We start from the raw sequence: 21,264 nt of genomic DNA, 5'->3' as shown, positions 1-21,264 counted from the left end.
CTGATCTTTTGAAGTCTTGTGTGCGTTGCTCATTCCCTCCCTTACTCCGCATTTCTTTGTGAATCTCAAGTGTAAGGGCGAGAGACTCCAAGTTGTGGAGATTCCTCGCAAACGGGATATTGAAAGACAAAGCAAAACACCGTGGTATTCAAGTTGGTCTTTGGACCGCTTGAGAGGGGTTGATTGCAACCCTCGTCCGTTGGGACGCCACAACGTGGAGTAGGCAAGCGTTGGTCTTGGCCGAACCACGGGATAAACCACTGTGTCCTCTCTGTGTTTGATCTCTTGTGGTATTGTGTTTTGTTGAGACTCCTCTTTAGCCACTTGGCAATAATTGTGCTAACACTTAACAAGTTTTTGTGGCTATAAGTTTAAGTTTTACAGGATCACCTATTCACCCCCCCTCTAGGTGCTCTCAGCTTTCCGTATGCATGTGTGCAAGATTCCAAGCCGACCCTAAGGAAGCTCACCTTACGGCCGTAAAACGAATCTTGAGATATTTGGCTTATACTCCTAAGTTTGGGCTTTGGTATCCTAGGGGATCCACATTTGATTTGATTGGTTATTCGGATGCCGATTGGGCAGGGTGTAAAATCAATAGGAAGAGCACATCGGGGACTTGCCAGTTCTTGGGAAGATCCTTGGTGTCTTGGGCTTCAAAGAAGCAAAATTTGGTCGCTCTTTCCACCGCCGAAGCCGAGTACATTGCCGCAGGCCATTGTTGTGTGCAATTGCTTTGGATGAGGCAAACCCTGCGGGACTACGGTTACAAATTAACCAAAGTCCCTTTGCTATGTGATAATGAGAGTGCAATCAAGATGGCGGATAATCCCGTCGAGCATAGCCACACTAAACACATAGCCATTCGGTATCATTTTCTTAGGGATCACCAACAAAAGGGAGATATCGAGATTTCTTACATTAACACTAAAGATCAATTAGCCGATATCTTTACCAAGCCACTTGATGAACAAACTTTTAACAAACTTAGGCATGGGCTAAATATTCTTGATTCTAGGAACTTCTTTTGTTAAATTGCACACATAGCTCTTTTATATACCTTTGATCATGTCTCTTTCATGTGCTATGACTAATATGTTTTCAAGTGAATTTCAAACCAAGTCATAGGAATATTGAAAGTGCAAGTGTGGTCCAAAATGTTAAAAATAAAGAAACAATTCATGCATATCTTGTAAGTATTTATATTGGCTCAATTCCAAGCAACCTTTGCACTTACATTATGCAAACTAGTTCAATTATGCACTTCTATATTTGCTTTGGTTTGTGTTGGCATCAATCACCAAAAAGGGGGAGATTGAAAGGGAATTAGGCTTACACCTATTTTCCTAATTGATTTTGGTGGTTGAATTGCCCAACACAAATAATTGGACTAACTAGTTTGCTCTAGTGTATAAGTTATACAGGTGCCAAGGTTCACACTTAGGCAATAAAAAGACTAAGTATGGGGTTCAACAAAGAGAGCAAGGGACAACCGAAGGCACCTCTGGTCTAGGGCACCGGACTGTCCGGTGTACACCGGACATGTGTCCGGTGCACCAGAGGACTCCAACTCAAACTCGCCACCTTCGGGAATTTCCAGAGGCGCTCCGCTATAATTCACCGGACTGTCCGGTGTACACCGGACAGTGTCCGGTGCTCCAAGGAAGAGCGGCCTCAGGAACTCACCTGCTTCGGGAAACTGCAACGGCGGCTCCGCTATAATTCACCGGACATGTCCGGTGTACACCGGACTGTCCGGTGTAACAGCGGGGCAACGGCTACTTCGCGCCAACGGTCACCTGCAACAGCAATTAATGCGCGCCAGAGCGCGCAGAAGTCAGACACGCGCGTAGTGGCGCACCGGACACTCTACAGTACATGTCCGGTGCGCCACCGGACATCCAGGCGGGCCCAGAAGTCAGAGCTCCAACGGTCGAATCCCAACGGCTTTGGTGACGTGGCTGGCGCACCGGACATGTCCGGTGTACACCGGACTGTCCGGTGCACCATTCGACAGACAGCCCCACCAAACGACTAGTTTGGTGGTTGGGGCTATAAATACCCCCAACCACCCACCATTCATTGCATCCAAGTTTTCCACTTCCCAACCACTTACAAGAGCTAGGCATTCAATTCTAGACACACCAAAGAGATCAAATTCTCTCCAATTCCACACAAGGCTTTAGTGATAAGCGAGAGAGATTTGCCGTGTTCTTTTGAGCTCTTGCGCTTGGATTGCTTCTTTTCTTTATCACTTGTTCTTGTGATCAAAACTCCATTGTAATCAAGGCAAGAGGCACCAATTGTGTGGTGGCCCTTGCGGGGAAGTTTTGTTCCTGGTTTTGATTTGAGAAGAGAAGCTCACTCGGTCGGAGGGACCGTTTGAGAGAGGGAAAGGGTTGAAAGAGACCCGGTCTTTGTGACCACCTCAACGGGGAGTAGGTTTGCGAGAACCGAATCTCGGTAAAACAAATCCTTGTGTCACACTCCTTATTTGTTTGAGATTTGTTTTGCACCCTCTCTCACGGACTCATCTTTATTTCTAACGCTAACCCGGCTTGTAGTTGTGTTTATATTTGTAAATTTCAGTTTCGCCCTATTCACCCCCCCTCTAGGCGACTATCAGGATGCAACCTCTTGCTCCATCATGAAGTCCTCCAAAGTTTCGACGCGGTGCTCGATGATCCGCACCATCATGCTGAGCGAGAAAACAAGCAAAAACTTGAAGCCTAGCCCCCTACCTGGCACGCCAAATGTCGGAGAGGAAATCTCCCCGGCCGGGTGGCGGATTGCACCCGCCCTAAATCCTAAAGAGAGGAGGGGCCTAAGCGTTTTGCTTGCTACAAGGCTGGTGGATCAACACACGACAGCACACGAGGGTTTAGAGTGGTTCGGGCCGCCGGAGCGTAATACCCTACTCCACTGTGTGATGTATTGCTTGGGAGCTTGTATGAACTTATGAGTCCCTGCCTAAAGCTAGGCCTGAGAGCCTCCCTTTGTAACATCGTATGCCTCCCCTTTTATAGCTGAAGGGGGGCATGCACAAAAGGACTGGGCCCCGACATGTGGGCCCAGGGACATAAAGAATATAGAGCTTGGATCCTCTAATGTCTGTTGCCGAGGCAATCTTCTTGTGCCCTGGCGCTCGAGGCCTACGTATCCTTGGCGTGCAGGGGAAGCTTCTTGCGGAAGAGAAGATGTATAGTGCGCCGCCCGGCACGGGCGCACTGTTTGTCAGCAGATCCAGCAGGCGCGCCACCTGCTGGATGACCTTGACGTCGTCTGCCAGCGGATGGGACAGGACGCATTAAATGCTGAGAGGGCACGTCACCCGTCAGCGCAGTGGCAGGCGACACGTCTTTTCCTCAATAAATGCAGGGGTTGCACGACTTCTCGTCAGGTTCGGCCCAGTAGCTTATGTCATGGGCCACAAGCAGCGAGCCTCTACCTGAGCGGGAAGCGGAGGGCAAGGTCCGCACACGTGTCAGCGCCGGACCCCTGCACACACTAGGGTCCTTCTCGTTCCGGGACCCTGCTGGAGTTCGGACTTACCCGGAGGCTCCGGACTTGTATGTATATAGGGGTCCGGTGCCCTTCTGTGGGGGTCCGGTCTCACTGGGGTGTGGTGTCTTTCCCTGCCTCGTGGCACCCTTTGGCCTGCCCATCCGGTGGGGTCAGGCGCGGTCCTCCGCGTGGCCAGGGACGTCACATAGGTGCGGTGTCTTCATGCTTTAGGAGAGGGTACCCCTGATTTAGGGTACTGACAACTACAAACATGAAAGCACAGACAACATCGATGGAAACTAGACTTATGAAATTGATTACAAACAATGAAGAACAACGAAAAATAAATTAGAACCTCAATTACTTGAAGTGGACGTCAAATAATCAACTAAAGTTTTGAAGCTGCATAATAAGTAAAGGTGTTCGTTAGTTGCATGCAATGGTTACTCTTGTAAGCAAACACTACTGTAAATTGTAGGTTAAGTTAGTGGAAATCATAGATAGACCTACACTATCGGCCAACATGGTAAAGGAAACTATGGATCCGTAGTGTTATCGAAAATCCAAGCTAATTTTGGGATGAAATCCACCAACACATTGCCCGAATCTAAGATCCGAGTACCATGGTTCGGACATACCTTATTTGACGATGGCAAACCCTAACTATGAAAGTAGTTGAAGAACACCTAAACCCTAACTGTGAAAGCAGTTCAAGAGCACCTAAACCCTAGTGTAAATCGAAGCGACGTATATTTGGCAAGGGATTCAATCAGAGGTGGAGACATTGGAGAAGACACGAATTGTACCTTGGAGCTTGCAGATCGAAGGAAGCAGATCGGCTCAACGTAGATCTATGCCCGGATCGATGACCTCCCTTTGGACGAGAGCCCGCAGACGACGTGTTGACTGATAGAGAACAACAACGGCGACGTCTTCAAACCCGGTCACTTCGCCCGGATCTGCCGGCTCGTCGGTCGGTGAAGCTGGACGACAGAGCCCCGTCGAGGTCCCCCACCGGTGGTCGCCGCCCGGAGCAGGAAAACGGAATCGCGGGAGAAGGCGGCTCGACGGGTACCTTTTCCGGCAGCGCAAACGACGGACTGGGTTCGCCTCCAACAGTCGCCTCGGAGTATTCCGCACCCGCGGTCGTGCGGGCGAAGGAAGCTGTGCACGCGGGGAAAGCGGCGTAGAGTGCCCCTCCATGTAGCGTGAGAGAGAACGAATTGCTACGGGAGAGGAAGAGGAGGAGTACGCCGGCGAACGGAAGGGGGGGACTGTAGCCGCTAAATCGTCAATAGTGATAGGGGAGGGGGAGGGTTGCAGCAACCGTTGAAGCCAGTCTTAGACCATCTTGAGCAGACTGCGTAAAATATTATTTGCTCTATAGAATATATTATTTACAAAATGAATTTTAATATAGAGAGTGGGAAGTGAGATATGAAGTGTGAGAGAAGCTACTAGAAACTAGGACTCCATATCTTACCTTATATTTTAAACTACACTTTGTAAACGGTATAGTCTATCATGCAAAACAATGTTTTTGCACGAGTATATGCACGATCCGCTGAATATAGCCTTAGTTATTGAAACCCTAGCATCTCATTGAGCTCTCCGTCCATATTCTTAGTAAGAGATGTGTCTTATTTACATATATTACTGCTACGGTGAGAGAGATACGATGAAAGCAATAGTGCTTCATACCTTCGAAACAAGGTGAAGGACAACAAGTCAACAATGATCGTCGTCATCGAGTCAGGAGTACGAGCGCCGACGTCTAAAATACTTTTTCCTCCTTTTCATCTCTATGTGGTAGGAGACCGAGATGTCGCATCAGTGGTTGGTGCAGTGCAGGCAATAAATTGTATCTACATCATAGATTAGTGTAATACCCAAATTGTAAGTAATGAGAATAGAGTTGATCTCTGTATTTATGTGACTTATATTTAATAGCACATGTAAACACCCACATTTAAAAGTGAATATTTAACAAATGACACCTGAATAACTTGTGCATCATGTTGGAGTATTTGATTGTGCATTTAATAATAATAGTAATCATAGCGATATAAATAAATCGATATCCAAAATTGGGGATTTAATACCTAATTTGAATAAATAGAAATTTGAAATAACAGAGAAAAGGAGAAAGAGATGGAAAAATACCATATACATAAAATAAATATATAAATAAATAAATATTCTTCTTACACTAGAATTTGAAGTTGTGCAATTAGCCTAAATATGAAACTCACAATGAAATTCAAAATTCAATTTTGAAATAAAAAATTGGAAAATAAAAGAAAGAAGAATAAAAAGAAAAGAGGGAAGAAAACTTACCTGGGCCAGACCTCCCCTTTCGGCCCACATCGCCTCAGCCCAACGGATGGATAGCGCCGACATGTGGACCGCCTCTGTCAGTTACGCGCGCGCCCCTGCGACACTGACGGAAGGGCCCCACTAGCCAATCGATCGATCACGCGTCTGTCGTAGAGCGCTCACCGATTCCGTGACCCCACCTGTCACCGTTTACCGCGTGACTCAAGTTCTCGCTGCTGGGTGGGCCCTCCCCGTCAGTTTCGTCCCCAACTGCCTCACGGGGACCTCGGCGGAGCTTGCGGTCACGATCACCGCGTGCCTGGTGCAAGTCCGATCCATCCCAGGGTATAAGACCTAGCGCCCGCCATACCTTACCCCTTCCTCTCCTCCCCTTTCTCTTCAACCCCTCGCCAGGCACCACCAGAGATAGATTGACACCAGGCCTGCATCGATCGCCACTGTCGGACCACGAGTTCACCGCCGTAGAAGCCTGAAGAGCGGGCCAGGAGGCTTTGTCGCATCACCGGCTCACGCTCGTGTGCGCGGCGGGGGGAAATCGACCACCCCACCGTCGACAATTTCTAGTCGAAGCAAGCGATCCGCCCCGGCGCCGTCCAACGTCGAGTACCGGACTCCGTGCATCGTTGTTAACCGGTGAGCAATTCCTCCGCGCTCGAGTCTTCCATCGCGCTCCCTAGTTCATTGTCGGGTTAAGCTTAGGATTCCGGTGGACCTTGCGGCCAGACACCGCCGCCGCTACACCATGGTCACGGAACGTGGTTGTCCGAGCCACTGCGACCGTAATCTGGGTTAACACCCACCCCAATCGGTTAAGGTAGTGGCAAATTTGGTTTTTGCGTAGTTGCAGGCGCAAATTATCCGCTGGATTGGTGAATTGGAATTCTCTGGCAAAGTTCCGCCGCGTCGTCACATGCCCCGCCACTCGAGCGACCGCGAACGAGAGGGGTGAGCAGGTATCATTCATCGGCAGATCAACGGTGCAGATTAGACCGCGACATACCGTTTCGTGAGGTTTGATCCGGGTCATTGACTCGGTGATGAACGGCTCGGTGCAGTAGCGACCATCAGCTGTTGGATCTAGATCGGATAGTCGAAGTCGGTCACGTATTCGTGGTCGTCTAGATTTAATTTGGCGCGTTGTGCGTTGATCGGACGGACAATGATCAACGATACCCCTTCGCGAATGCATCGATTGAGCAACCCTTAGCAAGGAGAACTATCTTCCGCACTCCGAATTATTTCTAATACTAACCCCGGGCATAATGCGTGTTCAAAGTTTATAAAATTCAGGTTTTGTCTATTCACCCTCCCTCTAAACGACTTTTAGAACCTTTGTTTACTGATCATTATACACTATTCAAGTATGTTCATCATAATGAATTTTCTGTTCAACACTTATCAAAAATGTTAGATATTTAAATGTGTTGTTATCCAAATCACCAAAACACATAGAAGGGATGAACGCACTTTCAATACCATATAATGGCTAGGGCTGCGAATCCCCATTTGTTGCCTATGTATTAGACATAGATATCGTATTACTAGTTTGATATGATGGAAATCTAGGAACAACATACTTCTACTGTTAATTTTCTAATTGATTCTTCTAGCCTCCAATCTGTTGTTTCATTTGATTCTGCTGCTGATCTACATACTGTTTGATAGAAGAGATGTGACATCGGTCTCTCCATGTTTGATCACCTTCTGGTGGCGATCCACCGTGTATTGTGACAAGAATTTCTCCTTCGCTTAACGTATGTAGTCTTCATATTGTTGTTGCTCATCGACTGTCAGACTTTCAACAGCCGACTTCAGAATATTGTCCGGGGAGATATCAGTGTGATCTTTATAACCATCCATTGGAGGGCCTGATTTTTAGCAAATCTAGACACCTGATCCCAGCGGAGTCGCCAAAAAGTGTGTTGACGCCGATTTGGGCGCCAAACACTAGAACGAACCACCTGGCGGTGCTCTATACGGAGGCGCGAACGGTCCGTGTCACAGGGTCGGACGGTCCGTGACCTGGGCGCAGGAGCGACTTCTTCTCTGCGTATGTCTGAATGGTCCGCGCCTAGGGCTTGGATGATCCACGATGGCGCAGAGGGTGATCTTTCTCGCAGCAGACCTAGATATCACCTCCCGGGAGGGAATCCGTCGGGGAGAGAGATCCTTGGGTGTGTCTTAGCTCGGCAGGCCACCGAAGACGCCTCTAGTCGACGTAGAGACGAAGAGAGTTGAAGATTCGAGGTGGAGGACGTCTAAACTAGGGATACTCCTAATGCTTAAGGTAAAAACGATAAGTAGAGTTGATTGGATCGATTGTGAGGGTTCAATCAGCTGTAGCCCTTCATCTATATAAAGGTGAAGGTCTGGACCCGTTAGAAGTCAGTTCTCGAGTTAATTTCACAGGTTTAGCTAACAAATCCCGCAAGAAAACTGGAATCCTAATTGATTATGCGCACACGCGGACGGTTCACACCGCTACGGCGAACAGTCCGTACCATGGACCGTCCGGCCTCAGGGCCGGACCGTCCACCAGAACAATTTTGGTGCTCAACAGGTAGTAAGGTCGATAATTGGGTGGATAGGCCAAGTGTTAAGATATGTACAAGACCTAAATTTATTTCCCCAGCAGCATTGCAGCACCTTGCGAGCTGCGAGGATGACTATTCCACATTTTCGCTTCTACTGTTAGAGCATGTACAACCTCATTTAATCTGAGTCTTTTGAGGAGTTTCTAGGGGTTAAATGAAAAAAGAGACAAACTCTTCACGAAGAGCCCGTCTATGTATGACTCTCCATGCATATTGTCTTTTAATTGCATTTATGGTATATGGGCTCTTGATTGTATCACAAAGTCTCTTAGGGTCTGCTTGACAACAATGTTTCTCAAAACTATGGTTTTATAATACTATATTATACAATTGTTTTGACAATAATGTAGTTTTAGCAGTTCCAAAAGTACCATGGTTTTGAGAAACATTGTTTTATACAACATTGTAAACCATGGTATTAGACAAAAGCTAGCCATGTTATGAAAACTTTAGGTTAGAGTGGAGTTTTAAATACTCCAAAAGTACCATAATATCTAGAATACTATGGTTTTTGAAACACATAGTTTTCAGTAATACAACCAAAGACCTAATGACATAAAATATTACGGTATTGATCAAAACCATAATATTGTATAGAAATAGTAAAAATACTTTACTCTTGAACATACTCTTAATTGCCTCTTATACTTGAAAAATCGAACTAACATCTTAGAGTTATACATGTCTTCAATAGATCTCTTATCTTATCTTCTATTTTAAACTACACTAAATAAATGTGTGTCAAATAGAGCTGATACCGGCTTACCGCTTACCTCCGCGCACTGCACACGTTCGACGAAATGCCGCCGCGAGCCCTCTTCGTCGTCAACTGAGATTTGCCTCACATCATCTCCGATTCCTTCCCCTACTTCCGTCCCCATCAGTGGACCCAGCCGAGATCGACTGGATCTCCTGGCTCGGGCGGCTTTGATGGTTCCTGGGGTCGGCCCGGGGAGGAGTTCGAGGCGATGAGCAGGCTTGCGTCGGGGCTCCAGCGCCCGCGGAGGTCGTTGTCGCCGTGCGAGGTGCTGTGGTGCGCGCTCGCGTCATGCGGCCTAGTGCTTTTCTCGCAGCTCGCCGTGGCGATGGTTCCCCGCCTCTTCCCTTCCCTCTATCTCCTCGCCATGCTCCCCATCGCGGGTCGGTGCTCTCGGGTCGCTCGTTTCCTTTTTTGGTTTCCTGCCCCGGCTACGTGGTGTCTCTACTTTTTTTTTAGCTTAAGCGCAATTCTGACCCTCCTTTGATTGCGTGTTGCGTAGGGCTGGTGTTACTCGCGGCTATCGTGCTCGGCCGCCTGTGGAGGAGGTTCATCGGAGTGACGGCGTCGGCGCCGCTCTTCGTGCTCTTCAACATCCTCCTATCGTGGGGCGTTTACATCTTCGTAATCCGTAGAAGTGAGCTCTTGTGGTAATGCTTGCGGACTTGCACTGTATTGGTAGGACACAATCGATCGCTGTGGTGTGGATATTTGCTATTTTTGTCTTGCTGCCTCTGGAAGTTAGTAAAATTACCTGGAAGGTTATACCTCTATGTCTTAGCTTGAGAAATTTGTAATTTTGCCACTATCAGTTTTGGCTTCCTGTTATTATACCATCCCGTCTCTATAACTGGTGGGACCATCTGGGTCTATGATTTGTGGGCCCGATATCATATTGACGAAGCCCACAAATCATAATGGCAAAATTGTCAATGTCTCGTCTTAGCTTAGTATTCAGCCATACATGTTTCCCAGATTTAGAATCCGACCTTGACTGAAATAGTTGAAGTGAAAGGATTAAATTTGTCAGTGTTGCTTCTTCTGGTTAGGTACTGTAAATTGGATTCAGTCATTAAGAGATGATTTTATGCTCCATTCAATGAGAGTTGCAGACTTCAAAGCATATACTAAGGGAATATTCAACTATGAATCCCTGTAGCCACAAATCATAATGGCAAAATTGCCAATGTCTCGTCTTAGCTTAGTATTCAGCCATACATGTTTCCCAGATTTAGAATCCGACCTTGACTGAAATAGCTGAAGTGAAAGGATTAAATTTGTCAGTGTTGCTTCTTCTGGTTAGGTACTGTAAATTGGATTCAGCCATTAAGAGATGATTTTATGCTCCATTCAATGAGAGTTGCAGACTTCAAAGCATATACTAAGGGATTATTTCAACTATGAATCCCTGTAGTACTTCAACATTAGGTCACTCCTTGTCACCAAATTTGTGCTCAACTACAAAACCCGTATCTGCTCAAGACTGAGCTGGCTTCGGTTAAGGGACCAAGTGTGGACACTGCATGCTCTAGTCAATTTGTGCTCACTTTTAGAGTCCTAATTCTTGGTGAATCAAAATGCTTCAAGAGATCAAGCATGGAAGCATTACTCTTGGTTTGTCTGTGCTCACCTCTAGTTCATCGTGAATTGCAGTGCTATTAACCAGGTACATACCACTGTCAAATGATATGTTACTGCTATCTCCAGTCTGGTTTATGTGGTGTTTAGCAAGTGTACCCAGGAAAAAGTAATATATATTGTTAATGATCATATAAGCCCTTTTAGTGATGAATCGGTTGATTTTATTCTCATGTGCATGTGCCATCTTAGTACTTTGATTCAGGTTTACTATTATAACTTCATATATTTTTAGGACACCATCCTTTTTGGACCTGCTGTAGCATATCATTGGGTATTGAGGATGAGGCACTGTAAATGGTCTAACAGCACATTGGATTTATTTTTCTCAAACTCACAGGAAATTTGAAAGAATGTGCATATAGTAGATTTTGTGTTATTAACCCTTTAAATATTCATTAATTTGTTGTGTTTTATACCGTCGTTTGGGAGCAGGGGAAAACAGCACTGTGCATATGTCTACTGTTGTTGTGGATCTGTAATCTGTCAAATATTTTGCAGAAACTTCTTCTCTGCTGGACATGCTAATAAATGCAGAATGTGCACTGCTTCTGTGGGGATTCTACAGGTTAGTAGGTTACTTCTTCAGGAATAATTATTTTCAATGAAGTTTGCAAATCTAAGCTAGGCCTAGTGAATTTAAAACAGTGCAATGTGATTCTGAGATTGACCACCTTTAGGATGCAGGGATTAATTTCTACCTTTTTATTGCAGGATTTTATCTTGTGATCCTGGTATTTTTGCTTGTGATTCTTCTTATTTGGCAGAGGCTGGTTGCAAGGATTTTGTGGAAGCTATATACACGAGTGAGGTGTCGTGATAATCTAATTTTAAATGAAGCTGTTCTAAGTTACTAACTTGAAGTAAATATTTCTTTAACACTATTTTTTTACTTTCGGTGTAGAGACTCCCAATGCTCTCAAGAGTCAGGCAGTGTACCTGGTGCAAAGCAAACATTAGGGGCTATGACCATCATTGCCCTGCATTTGGTACTTGTATAGGTATTATTGAATTTCATTTTTTTTTCAAATGATAGTGTTTTGCCCTATTGTGGCATGCAATGTTTTCAAGTCGTCCGATTAGTCGTCGAAGTCACTTTGGACCAATCACGATTAATCGCCCAAGTCGTCAGACTAACCGTGATTAATCACGATTAATCGTCCTAGTCGGTCAGCCAGAACGACCAGCAAGTCGTTCGACTTGAAAACATTGGTGACATGACAGTAATCTCCTGTGTGTATTTTGCAGGACAGAAAAATCATCGTCTATTTATGGCCCTTTTGACAGGATTTGTTGTTGCTGAATCAACATATACGATGTGCTCAACAAAATGTATGCTATTTGTTTTCTTGCTCTCTGAAATGAGTGTTGGGTTTATCCTAATAGCAGATGCGGCTGCTTCTTATCTCTAACTAAAGTACCAACAACTATTTATTTATTTATTTCCAAGTTTTACTGTGTTAGGTAACCAAATAATTTCACCTACATTTCCGTGTTATGCAGATATTACTATATGCATTAGCTCAGGAACTATAAAATCAGAGGTATCTATGCCCATATCTTATTCTTATTGCATGTATTGTAAGGCAATTTCGTTTGGAAAATTTAGGTATGGGCCATTGGTCTCAGCTAGTATTTCGACTCTTGCCAGTTTTTTTTTCGAACCATTGACTTGGACCGAATAATTACAAAAACAGTGGCAATAATTGAAACAGTAATTAACCTGATGACACACACACCTACATTTTCCATTTTGTTTTCAAGATTTTCCTGCAGTTTACTGTTTTTGAAGGTGCTCAGTTTCCCCCACCCCCATATTTCTCAAACATGCAGGAGAAGTTGACCTTAGCAAACAAGCTACTCGTTAAGTAAATGTGTGTTCAACCATACAAATTATTTTGTTCTCTTGTAGGACTATTTGCTTGGATGATTTAGCATAGTAGCTATTCATTCCTTTTCTCAAACACGCCATTTTTTACTGCATAGTGCATATGCATAGTGAGTGCATTTGTATGTCTTTAGTATTTCCAATGTTAATTGTTAAGCGAAAGAGCATCTAGTTGAGTTGGTTAGGTGGTTTGAATAGCACTCCTTAGATCCTGAGTTCGAATCCCAGCGGGAGCGAATTTCAGGCTAAGGTTAAAAAAATCACTCGTTGGCTCCTCTAGTTGTGTGTGTGCACACGAGATTGACTGACTTATAGGGGGCGGATCCTTATGTAGGGGCTGTAAGGGCTCAAAACACAAGTAAAGATTTGGGCTATAGGGGGTGGACCCTCATGTTGCACGGGGGCCAGCTTTTGACCTTTTTTGGCCGGGGCTCTGATTGAGCTTCTTCTTAATATAATACCATGGGGGTGGTCTTTCTCTTACTGTCCGAGTTTTTTTTCGGGGCTCCGATTGAACTTCTTAATATAATACCGTGGAGTGGTCTTTCTCCTAACAGCCGAGTTTTTTTCCCAATTCCAATGTTAATATATTCAAATCAGGTCTACCATGGTATAATTGAAAGCAGTTGTATTAAACTATGGTGTGGGCCTTTTGAGTCAGTCTTCCATGTTTCTGAGAAACCATGCAACCTTTTCTTTTTGTTTTATTTACCCATCAAACTGTACCCTTCATTCCTGATCTATAAGAATGACTGCAAGATGCTTACTTAGTGTACTCATGTACTTTGCAGAATCCTGTATCTCTAAACATGGTAATCAGTACAATGCTCTTCTCTATCCTCCAAGTCCTCTGGCAGGTTTGCTCTTAACCCCTGTGATGTAATGATGGCTCTTTGTTTTGTGCTTTTATCTGTGCTTCCATGAATTTTTTGTCCTTATAGACTATTTGCTTTTGAGGTAGATTGTCAGGGTTGGTGCTTCATCTCTTAGAGAACTTCAGAAAATCTGTGTATTGAGTTTTGACTTACCTCATGCCTATGCTCCCATTGATCATTCTTATTAAACTATTAAAGAAAAATACCACTCAAATTCTGCATCATGGGGATATTTACTGGAGTTTTTTTAATGTTTTTCTGTGCTTAAACTGATAAGTTTTCAGGCTACTGTGATAAAAACGTTACAACTTGCCAGTCTGTGGTTGGCATCAATTCACAACAATGTAATCTAGAGATTTTTCTTATTCATGTGAATACATACTCACGGACTGTGAATTGAATTCATCAGTAAAAAAGAAGAAAGTGTGTTCACCCCCGAATTTGAAAGCATGCCACAAGAAATACGACCTCAGTCCACTTCATCATTGTTATATTTAGGAGTATTGGCCAGACATATTGAAATTGCCAGCTGCCATACGTGTTGCATGTGTTAGAACTTGAAATGTCTGCCATCAGTTCTTTTAGCATGACAAGACCTCACTCCTATCTACATTTGTAATTGCTATGTCTATACCAACCAAACACACTAATTAAAAACTGCAGTGTTGTGCTACTCCCTCTGACCCTAAAGATAAGTCCCTCGTTTGATCTTCTTTCCAATGCACCAAACATGAGTCCATAATATCTTCATTGAGCCTTTTTTGCTTTGTTCTTCCTTGTCCGTCCCTACTTAGGGCTTGTTCGGTTGCGTCTGGATTTAATCCCCTTCGATCCAGACGCAACCGAACAATGCCTTAAATGTGATTAATCAATGCAATTCCCTTACCACCCGTCTTAACTCTAGCAGTGATGGGTGATGGATGGGTAATATAGTCATTGTATCCCAAACCTTAATTCCAGTGCCAAATCTAAATGGACATATATTTGGGATTGGAGGGAGTATTGCATAACCTGGTGGTGCCTTGTTTATATATGTTAGAATACTTGTATTAGGCCTTTGGTGTAAGTGGGACCAGGCTGTCATATGCTTATTGAAGCGTCCCAATCTTCTGGTACTCAAATGAGATACACATACTAGTCACATGAGGCTAGTACATACATTTATACATCAGATGTTTTCAGATATGCTTAAACGAGACAAACCTATAAAGGTGGCGATCAACTTTAAGAGTTGGTCCTCAACTCGGGACATATCATCAGAGTGAGGCTAAAGCAGCCCGATATACACAACGAAGCAAATCAGCGGTCCAACAGCCACAAACATGGTTGAGAAACAAGCGTAACTCTTACCCGATCATCCTTCTCTGAAAAACAACAAATAAGGAAGAGTGAGTACTTACGTACCCAGCAGCCCACTTTCACCCATGGAATGGGAAAATCAGATATAATGCATGGAGTATGTGGAGATCAGGATATTTTTTTGCAGAAAAAACAAATTTTGATGTAGGGCTATTTTGTAAAGCATTTTATCATTTCAAAGTGCATCCGCTCCCAAATGAGCAGAAAGTTTTTCAATATAGAACAAAATCTCCTGAACTAAACCATACAGGAATCTCGTTAGTTTCCCACCGGTTTTCATTTAAAAAACAACTACTGGACTTCCCGTCCACCATAGCTCACGGCTCAACCGTTGGACCTTTTAAAACCATTTTTCAAAAGTATTTTTGGAAAACAGAACAATAATTGTCAAACCAAACCATAACTCATACATATCCGTGGACGCGGACTATTCAAATAAGTTTTTGAACTCAGCGCAGAAGTGTACACTTTACCCACTAGTCCGGTTCTGCGATCTCATGGCCAATGAGACCTGAATCTGAAACTCTTTCCTCCCTTGCACGACTTTACCTTAACAGTTATACCGAAAGGAACAAGGCCACCTCCATGTCCAAAACAGGACAAAACATCCCCCCTCCTTGTTCTCCTGGTGCTCTCCAGCCACCATAACCCTGGGGTGCAGACCGTGCAAGTTCGGATCAAGCGACTACCCATACAGTCTCGAGTGGTTGTACTTATTAAGAGTATAAGAAGTGAAGAATGACAAACCGGTCCTTATACGAGAGGGACAATCCTTCATGCTTACACCTAATCTTGCTGAGCCATCACCTTAAGGCCCTCCCAAACTAGGGAGTCCCTTATCATCCCGCTCAAAGGTGATAAGGGTGATAACCCTTCATCATACACATTTTGAAAACATTTTCTTTTGAAAATCTCACACATTTTCTCAAATCATTTTGTAACAAAAAAATTTAAGAAGTATAAAGATGAATTGCAGTAAAATTCTAAGGTTGGGTGGCCATATTAACATGTCTCTTAGCAACAAAATCATATAATACATAAAATAACAGACTGAAGGATGCGTTTGAAAACATAGGTAATTTATGCATCAAATGGATCCAGTGAGCTTGCCGTGCTTTAACCGGTGAAATGGTGAGAGCTCGCGAACTGGCCTTCACGAGACAGCATGAACGCTCCGATAACTACACAGCAAGGCCAATCAAACATACAAACCAACAAGTATATTAACAAATGTTCAATATAGTGGTCAATAATGGTGATATATGGATGAGTAGAGTCTTGAGCAGAATCTGTGTCATGTGGTGTTGTGATATTACTGGTGGAGTGGTGGTGCTTACCAGAAGGGTGGATTGGAGGCGAAGCGACACTTGACGTGTAGTCGGCAGAGCGGGGTAACTGAGTGAGTGGGGGTTTACCTTGGCTCAGGGTGTTGAGGGTGTGGAGAGGGAGATTGTAACTAGGTGTATTTATAGCTGGGTACATGTGGTTTAGTACGGTAGAGTTCACTGTTTATGAGAATAGTGGCGAAGGAATTGTCTGACTCAGTTCAAATAGGGAAATTATAAGCAAAATATAGGACAAGAGTATTTTTGGAGTTTTCTGAAATATGAACTATGCTTAAGGGTTGACATGGTTGGATAGAGGATATTTTGATAAGAATTTTAAAACAACAATTGTCGAAATATGAGTTTGAACAGAGGAGTTTTGGATTTTATAATCATAGGAAATAGAAAAAGAAAAGGAAAAAAGAATATTCCTAGAATATTCTAAAATTTGAATATTTGGGGATATTTGTAAAATCATGTATTTTTGAGCGGAGTGTCAGGAATTATTTCTGGGCTATTCATGAGCAGAGGTTTATGTTGGTGGCAACTGTTGCTACCTACTGTATAACATGGGACAATAGTATGGCGGGACCCAGATAGCTAGAATATTGTGATATTCTGGTCTGGGTGGGCTGTGGTATCTTGGGTCAGGTTTTATAGGATTGACGACATATCCATACAAACATGGTTCACCTTTCTTTTTAGAAGCATGGTTTGAAAGGACCTCAAAGTTAAGCGCGCTCAACTTGGAGCAATTCTGGTATGAGTGACTAACACTAACCGAAAAGTTCTTACTGGAAGGAAAATCACAGTCACCATAGTTTGTATAACTGAGATATTGGTCTGGTAGGTCTTAGGTGAGCTGATCATCATGATGGATGCAGTTGAATATTTAGGCGATCGGATGAACGATGAATAGTAGGATGAATGCTCTCAAACGATTCTTCGTTACCTCCAAGGTACTCCGGATTTTGGCCTTCTTCGACATGCCACTACTCTGGACTTGTGGTATATATTGATGTTGATTGGACAGGTTGTTTTGACACCCGTAGGTCTACCTCTGGTTACGCCGTTTTTCTTGTTGACAACCTCATATCTTGGTCATCCAAGCGTCATAACACAGTCTCCCGCTCCTGTGCTGAAGCAGAGTACCATGCTGTTGCAAATGGTGTTGCAGTGGCTTCTTGGTTGCGCCAGCTGCTTCTAGAACTGCACTCACCATTGACTCACAGTTGCCTGTTTTATTGTGACAACGTTAGTGCCATCTACATGTCATCCAATCCAGTTCAGCATGAGCGCACAAAGCACATTGAGATTGATCTGCACTTCGTTCGCGACAAGGTGGCCATTGGTGATGTCCGAGTTCTTCATGTTCCAACGACGTCGCAGTTTGCTGATATTTTCATTAAAGGCCTTCCTACTTCAGTTTTCTCCGATTTTCGGTCCAGTCTCAACGTCTGTAGTAGCTAGAGTTGGGAGTGCGGGGGTGTTAGAATACTTGTATTAGGCCTTTGGTGTGAGTGGGGCTGGGTTGTCATATGCTTATGCACAGACCCGGCCCATGGATGTTGCGCCATCCCCTTTTAGGAGGGTTTCCCTGTGCTGCTTCCCTTCTAGGCGGCTTCCTTATGTAGCCTTTCCTCCTGGAAGGTTTCCATCTGGGATCTTTCCTTCCCTATTCACAACAGTCATAGGGTTTCCTTCTCTTGTCTGCCTATTTATACTGGCCTTCTAAGGCTGTCAATACATCACAACATTTAGCGACTCATACACTTTCCAACAATTTCTAATACATCCTCTGCTCTGTCACCAGATTGTATTCTTGATGTGGCACATATATTGCATCTGCTTCAACATCAAGACATATGAGTGGGTAATTTCAAATTTCCCATGCTTTAGATTCTTTTTTCATCAATTGCAGGTCGTCTTCTCGTTAGGTGTTTCTTGTAGCTAAAAGGTCAGATTTTCCAGATTAACTGGAAGAAATATCCTGAGTTCCAGATGAAGGAACAACCTCGATCAGGTGCTTTACGTGCACTACTCTTTATTGTATTTTATTTATCTCAGTTACCCTAGTGGTTTATAACATGGCACACGAAAATCCATTCCCTCCCACAAATGCAGATTCTGAAGTCAAATCTATGAACCCATATGACAAAGGCATGCTGTGTAACATAAGAGATTTTCTAAAACCAGTTTTGAGTACGAAGACCTGACCTCTGATGGAACTATAGAAACATGGGAAATCTGAAGTGCGTTATACTGGAGCCAACATGGAAGCTTGTTTCCCTTGTTGCTGCCGTAGCATTTATTGAGACTCGTCGTGAGGATTCTGCTGTGTAATTTAATGTGCAAGTAGCATTCTTTTATAAGATTACTTCCGACCGGGAATTCTAGTCTCTTAACTTCAGAACTGATTTGGTGAGTAGGTAAATAGAGGGGATCTATGGGGTCCCTTACTATTCATATGGAGTTCACATCGTGATCCTGCATTTTTTTCCTGTCTGGTCTTGCCAAAGGGTAACTCTTGCAGGTGAAAGGACCACGATGCTCAAGAGGGGGTGAATTGGGCTTTTCTAAAAATCAACACTAATTAAAACCTAAGCAAGAGCTAAGCAAGAGCCCAACTTCACCCCAACAACTAGTACTAAGAATATAATACTAGAAATGCAACAAAGCTAAGATAATACTTCAAATACTTGCTAAACAAATACACAACGTAAAGTGCTTGAATTAAGTGCGGAATGTAAAACAAAGTTTAGAATACTCTTCCAATTTTTCCCGAGGTATCGAAGAGTCGGCAAATCAGCTGCGCAAAGATGTGGCACAAGTAGTGAGCATAAGGCAACTGCCGACGAGCACGAATCCCATCCAGAACGGTGTCCTCGATCTCACAAATCAGGAAGTCCACAACGTCAAACTCAGAGTGGGAGACCAGGGCACCAAGGAGCCAAAGCTGAATATGAGTGGTAGCCTCCCTGTATCCCATCCTCGACAGAAGAGTCCGTCTGATGAGCTCATATAAGTACTTTGCTGCTGTAGTAAAATCTGCCGGTGAACGTCGCGACCCATCTGTGAAAGGCGGGCGGAACAGAGCCGCGACGTGAGCTGTACCCGGAGCCACACCGCCGTGAGGGCGACGAGGAGGGTCAGAAGTGTCGTAGCAGAGACTGTGAAGGCGAGTCGTCGACTCGGGAAATCCAAATAGCTGGCGGATCTGACTGGCAGTAATTGTGACATCCTCACGCTCAAAGCGAAACCTCATCCAGTGATGATCCGGGTCTATCCAAACAGAGGCGTAAAAGACTCGGACCCACTGCTCAACATACCTGCCGCTGATAGTCAGAAGGGTCTGAAGGCCAGGCAGATAGGTGAGATGCGCCTCAGAGTCAGCACCGGCTGCAAGCAGAAAGGTTGGAAGATCCAAAAGCCGGTGCACTCGCAGAGCTATCTGAGCAGACATCTGAGCTCTGAAAAACGACTCCTGAATACGTGTGCTGAAAAGATCACCTGCTGCAGGGTCTCTCTGAGCTGGTAGCCAAGACTCCACGGGTACGTATCTGAACCTACGTACCCGTGCCGCTGTAGCACGCTGAAGGTCAAACAGTCGAGGATCCGAAACCAGAGGACGAACCTCAGTCTCATCACGCTCCCGGAATCGAGGTGGAGGGACAGGAGGAGCTGAAGCGGGAGCGGGAGCAGGGGAAGCAGTGGAAGCTGGCGTAGTGGAGGTAGTGGGTATGGCTGTGGAGGTGGATGGGGCAATAGGAGTGACGGGAGCAGGCAGAGTGGGTGGCGGAGTGGAAGCGGAGGTGTGAGTGGAGGAGCGAGGCCGGGAGGTGAGACGACGAACACGGTATGCAATCTGATCGGATGGAGTCTGCGGCTGATCTCCAAGCTCGGCCTGCGCAGCGGCTGCTGCAGCTGCTGCTGAAAGGGAATTAGGCTTACACCTAGTTCCTAAATAATTTTGGTGGTTGAATTGCCCAACACAAATAATTGGACTAACTAGTTTGCCCAAGTGTATAGGCTATACATGTGTAAAAGGTTCACACTCAGCCAATAAAAAGATCAAGTTTTGGATTCAACAAAGGAGCAAAGAGGCAACCGAAGGCACCTCTGGTCTGGAGGCACCGGACTGTCCGGTGTACACCGGACAGTGTCCGGTGCACCACCGGACAGTGTCCGGTGCACCAGAGGACACCAACTCGAACTCGCCACCTTCGGGAATTTCCAGAGGCACTCGCGCTATAATTCACCGGACTGTCCGGTGTACACCGGACAGTGTCCGGTGTGCCAAGGAGGAGCGGCCTCAGGAACTCGCATGCTTCGGGAATCTCCAACGGCTAGTCCGCTATAATTCACCGGACATGTCCGGTGTGCACCGGACTGTCCGGTGCAACTCCGAAGCAACGGCTATTCGGCGCCAACAGCTACCTGCGGCGCATTAAATGCGCGCGCAGCGCGCGCAGAAGTCAGGCGTGCCCATACTGGCACATCAGACAGTAAACAGTACGTGTCCGGTGTGCACCGGACATCCAGGCGGGCCCACAAGTCAGAAGCTCCAACGGTCAGAATCCAACGGCAGTGATGACGTGGCGGGGGCACCGGACATGTCCGGTGTGCACCGGACTGTCCGGTGCGCCATCGAACAGACAACCTCCCAACGACCACTTTTGGTGGTTGGGGCTATAAATACCCCAACCACCGCACCATTCATTGCATCCAAGTTTTCCACTTCTCAACCACTTACAAGAGCTAGGCATTCAATTCTAGACACACCAAAGAGATCAAATCCTCTCCAACTCCACACAAGTCTTTAGTGATTAGCGAGAGAGATTTGCCGTGTTCTTTTGAGCTCTTGCGCTTGGATTGCTTCGTTTCTTTCTCACTTGTTCTTGTGATCAAAACTCCATTGTAATCAAGGCAAGAGGCACCAATTGTGTGGTGGCCCTTGCGGGGAAGTTTTGTTCCCGGCTTTGATTTG

At 45.0% G+C, this 21,264-nt stretch overlaps 1 protein-coding gene and 1 long non-coding RNA gene across 4 annotated transcripts; both read left to right on the top strand.

The window, feature by feature from the left end:
- Window positions 1–9,052: 9,052 nt before the first annotated feature.
- On the top strand, window positions 9,053–18,773 carry LOC100283651 (uncharacterized). 3 transcript variants are annotated; one of them, XM_008660436.4, is made up of 11 exons: window positions 9,053–9,575; window positions 9,695–9,829; window positions 11,332–11,398; window positions 11,545–11,641; window positions 11,735–11,831; window positions 12,079–12,162; window positions 12,334–12,374; window positions 13,510–13,575; window positions 18,091–18,146; window positions 18,249–18,300; window positions 18,402–18,773. In XM_008660436.4, the coding sequence occupies exons 1-10, from the start codon at window positions 9,404–9,406 to the stop codon at window positions 18,280–18,282; spliced, it is 849 nt and encodes a 282-aa protein (XP_008658658.1). In that variant the 5' UTR covers window positions 9,053–9,403; the 3' UTR covers window positions 18,283–18,300; window positions 18,402–18,773. The 3 variants fall into 3 exon arrangements, 2 of the variants coding, with proteins under 2 accessions (XP_008658658.1, NP_001353617.1); NM_001366688.1 differs by having other exon boundaries at window positions 9,207–9,575; window positions 18,091–18,150; window positions 18,402–18,743; XR_002264767.3 differs by lacking the exon at window positions 18,091–18,146 and having other exon boundaries at window positions 18,199–18,300.
- LOC109942198 (uncharacterized) lies at window positions 14,923–18,086 on the top strand. Its single transcript, XR_002264819.2, has 2 exons — window positions 14,923–17,236; window positions 17,311–18,086. It is a non-coding gene; the product is annotated as an uncharacterized lncRNA (long non-coding RNA).
- Window positions 18,774–21,264: the final 2,491 nt, after the last annotated feature.

The sequence above is a fragment of the Zea mays genome, chromosome 9, assembly GCF_902167145.1.
Source record: "Zea mays cultivar B73 chromosome 9, Zm-B73-REFERENCE-NAM-5.0, whole genome shotgun sequence".
Lineage (NCBI taxonomy): Eukaryota > Viridiplantae > Streptophyta > Magnoliopsida > Poales > Poaceae > Zea > Zea mays.
Note: the sequence above shows the minus strand (reverse complement) of the source record. Positions and strands in the feature narration are given on the sequence as shown.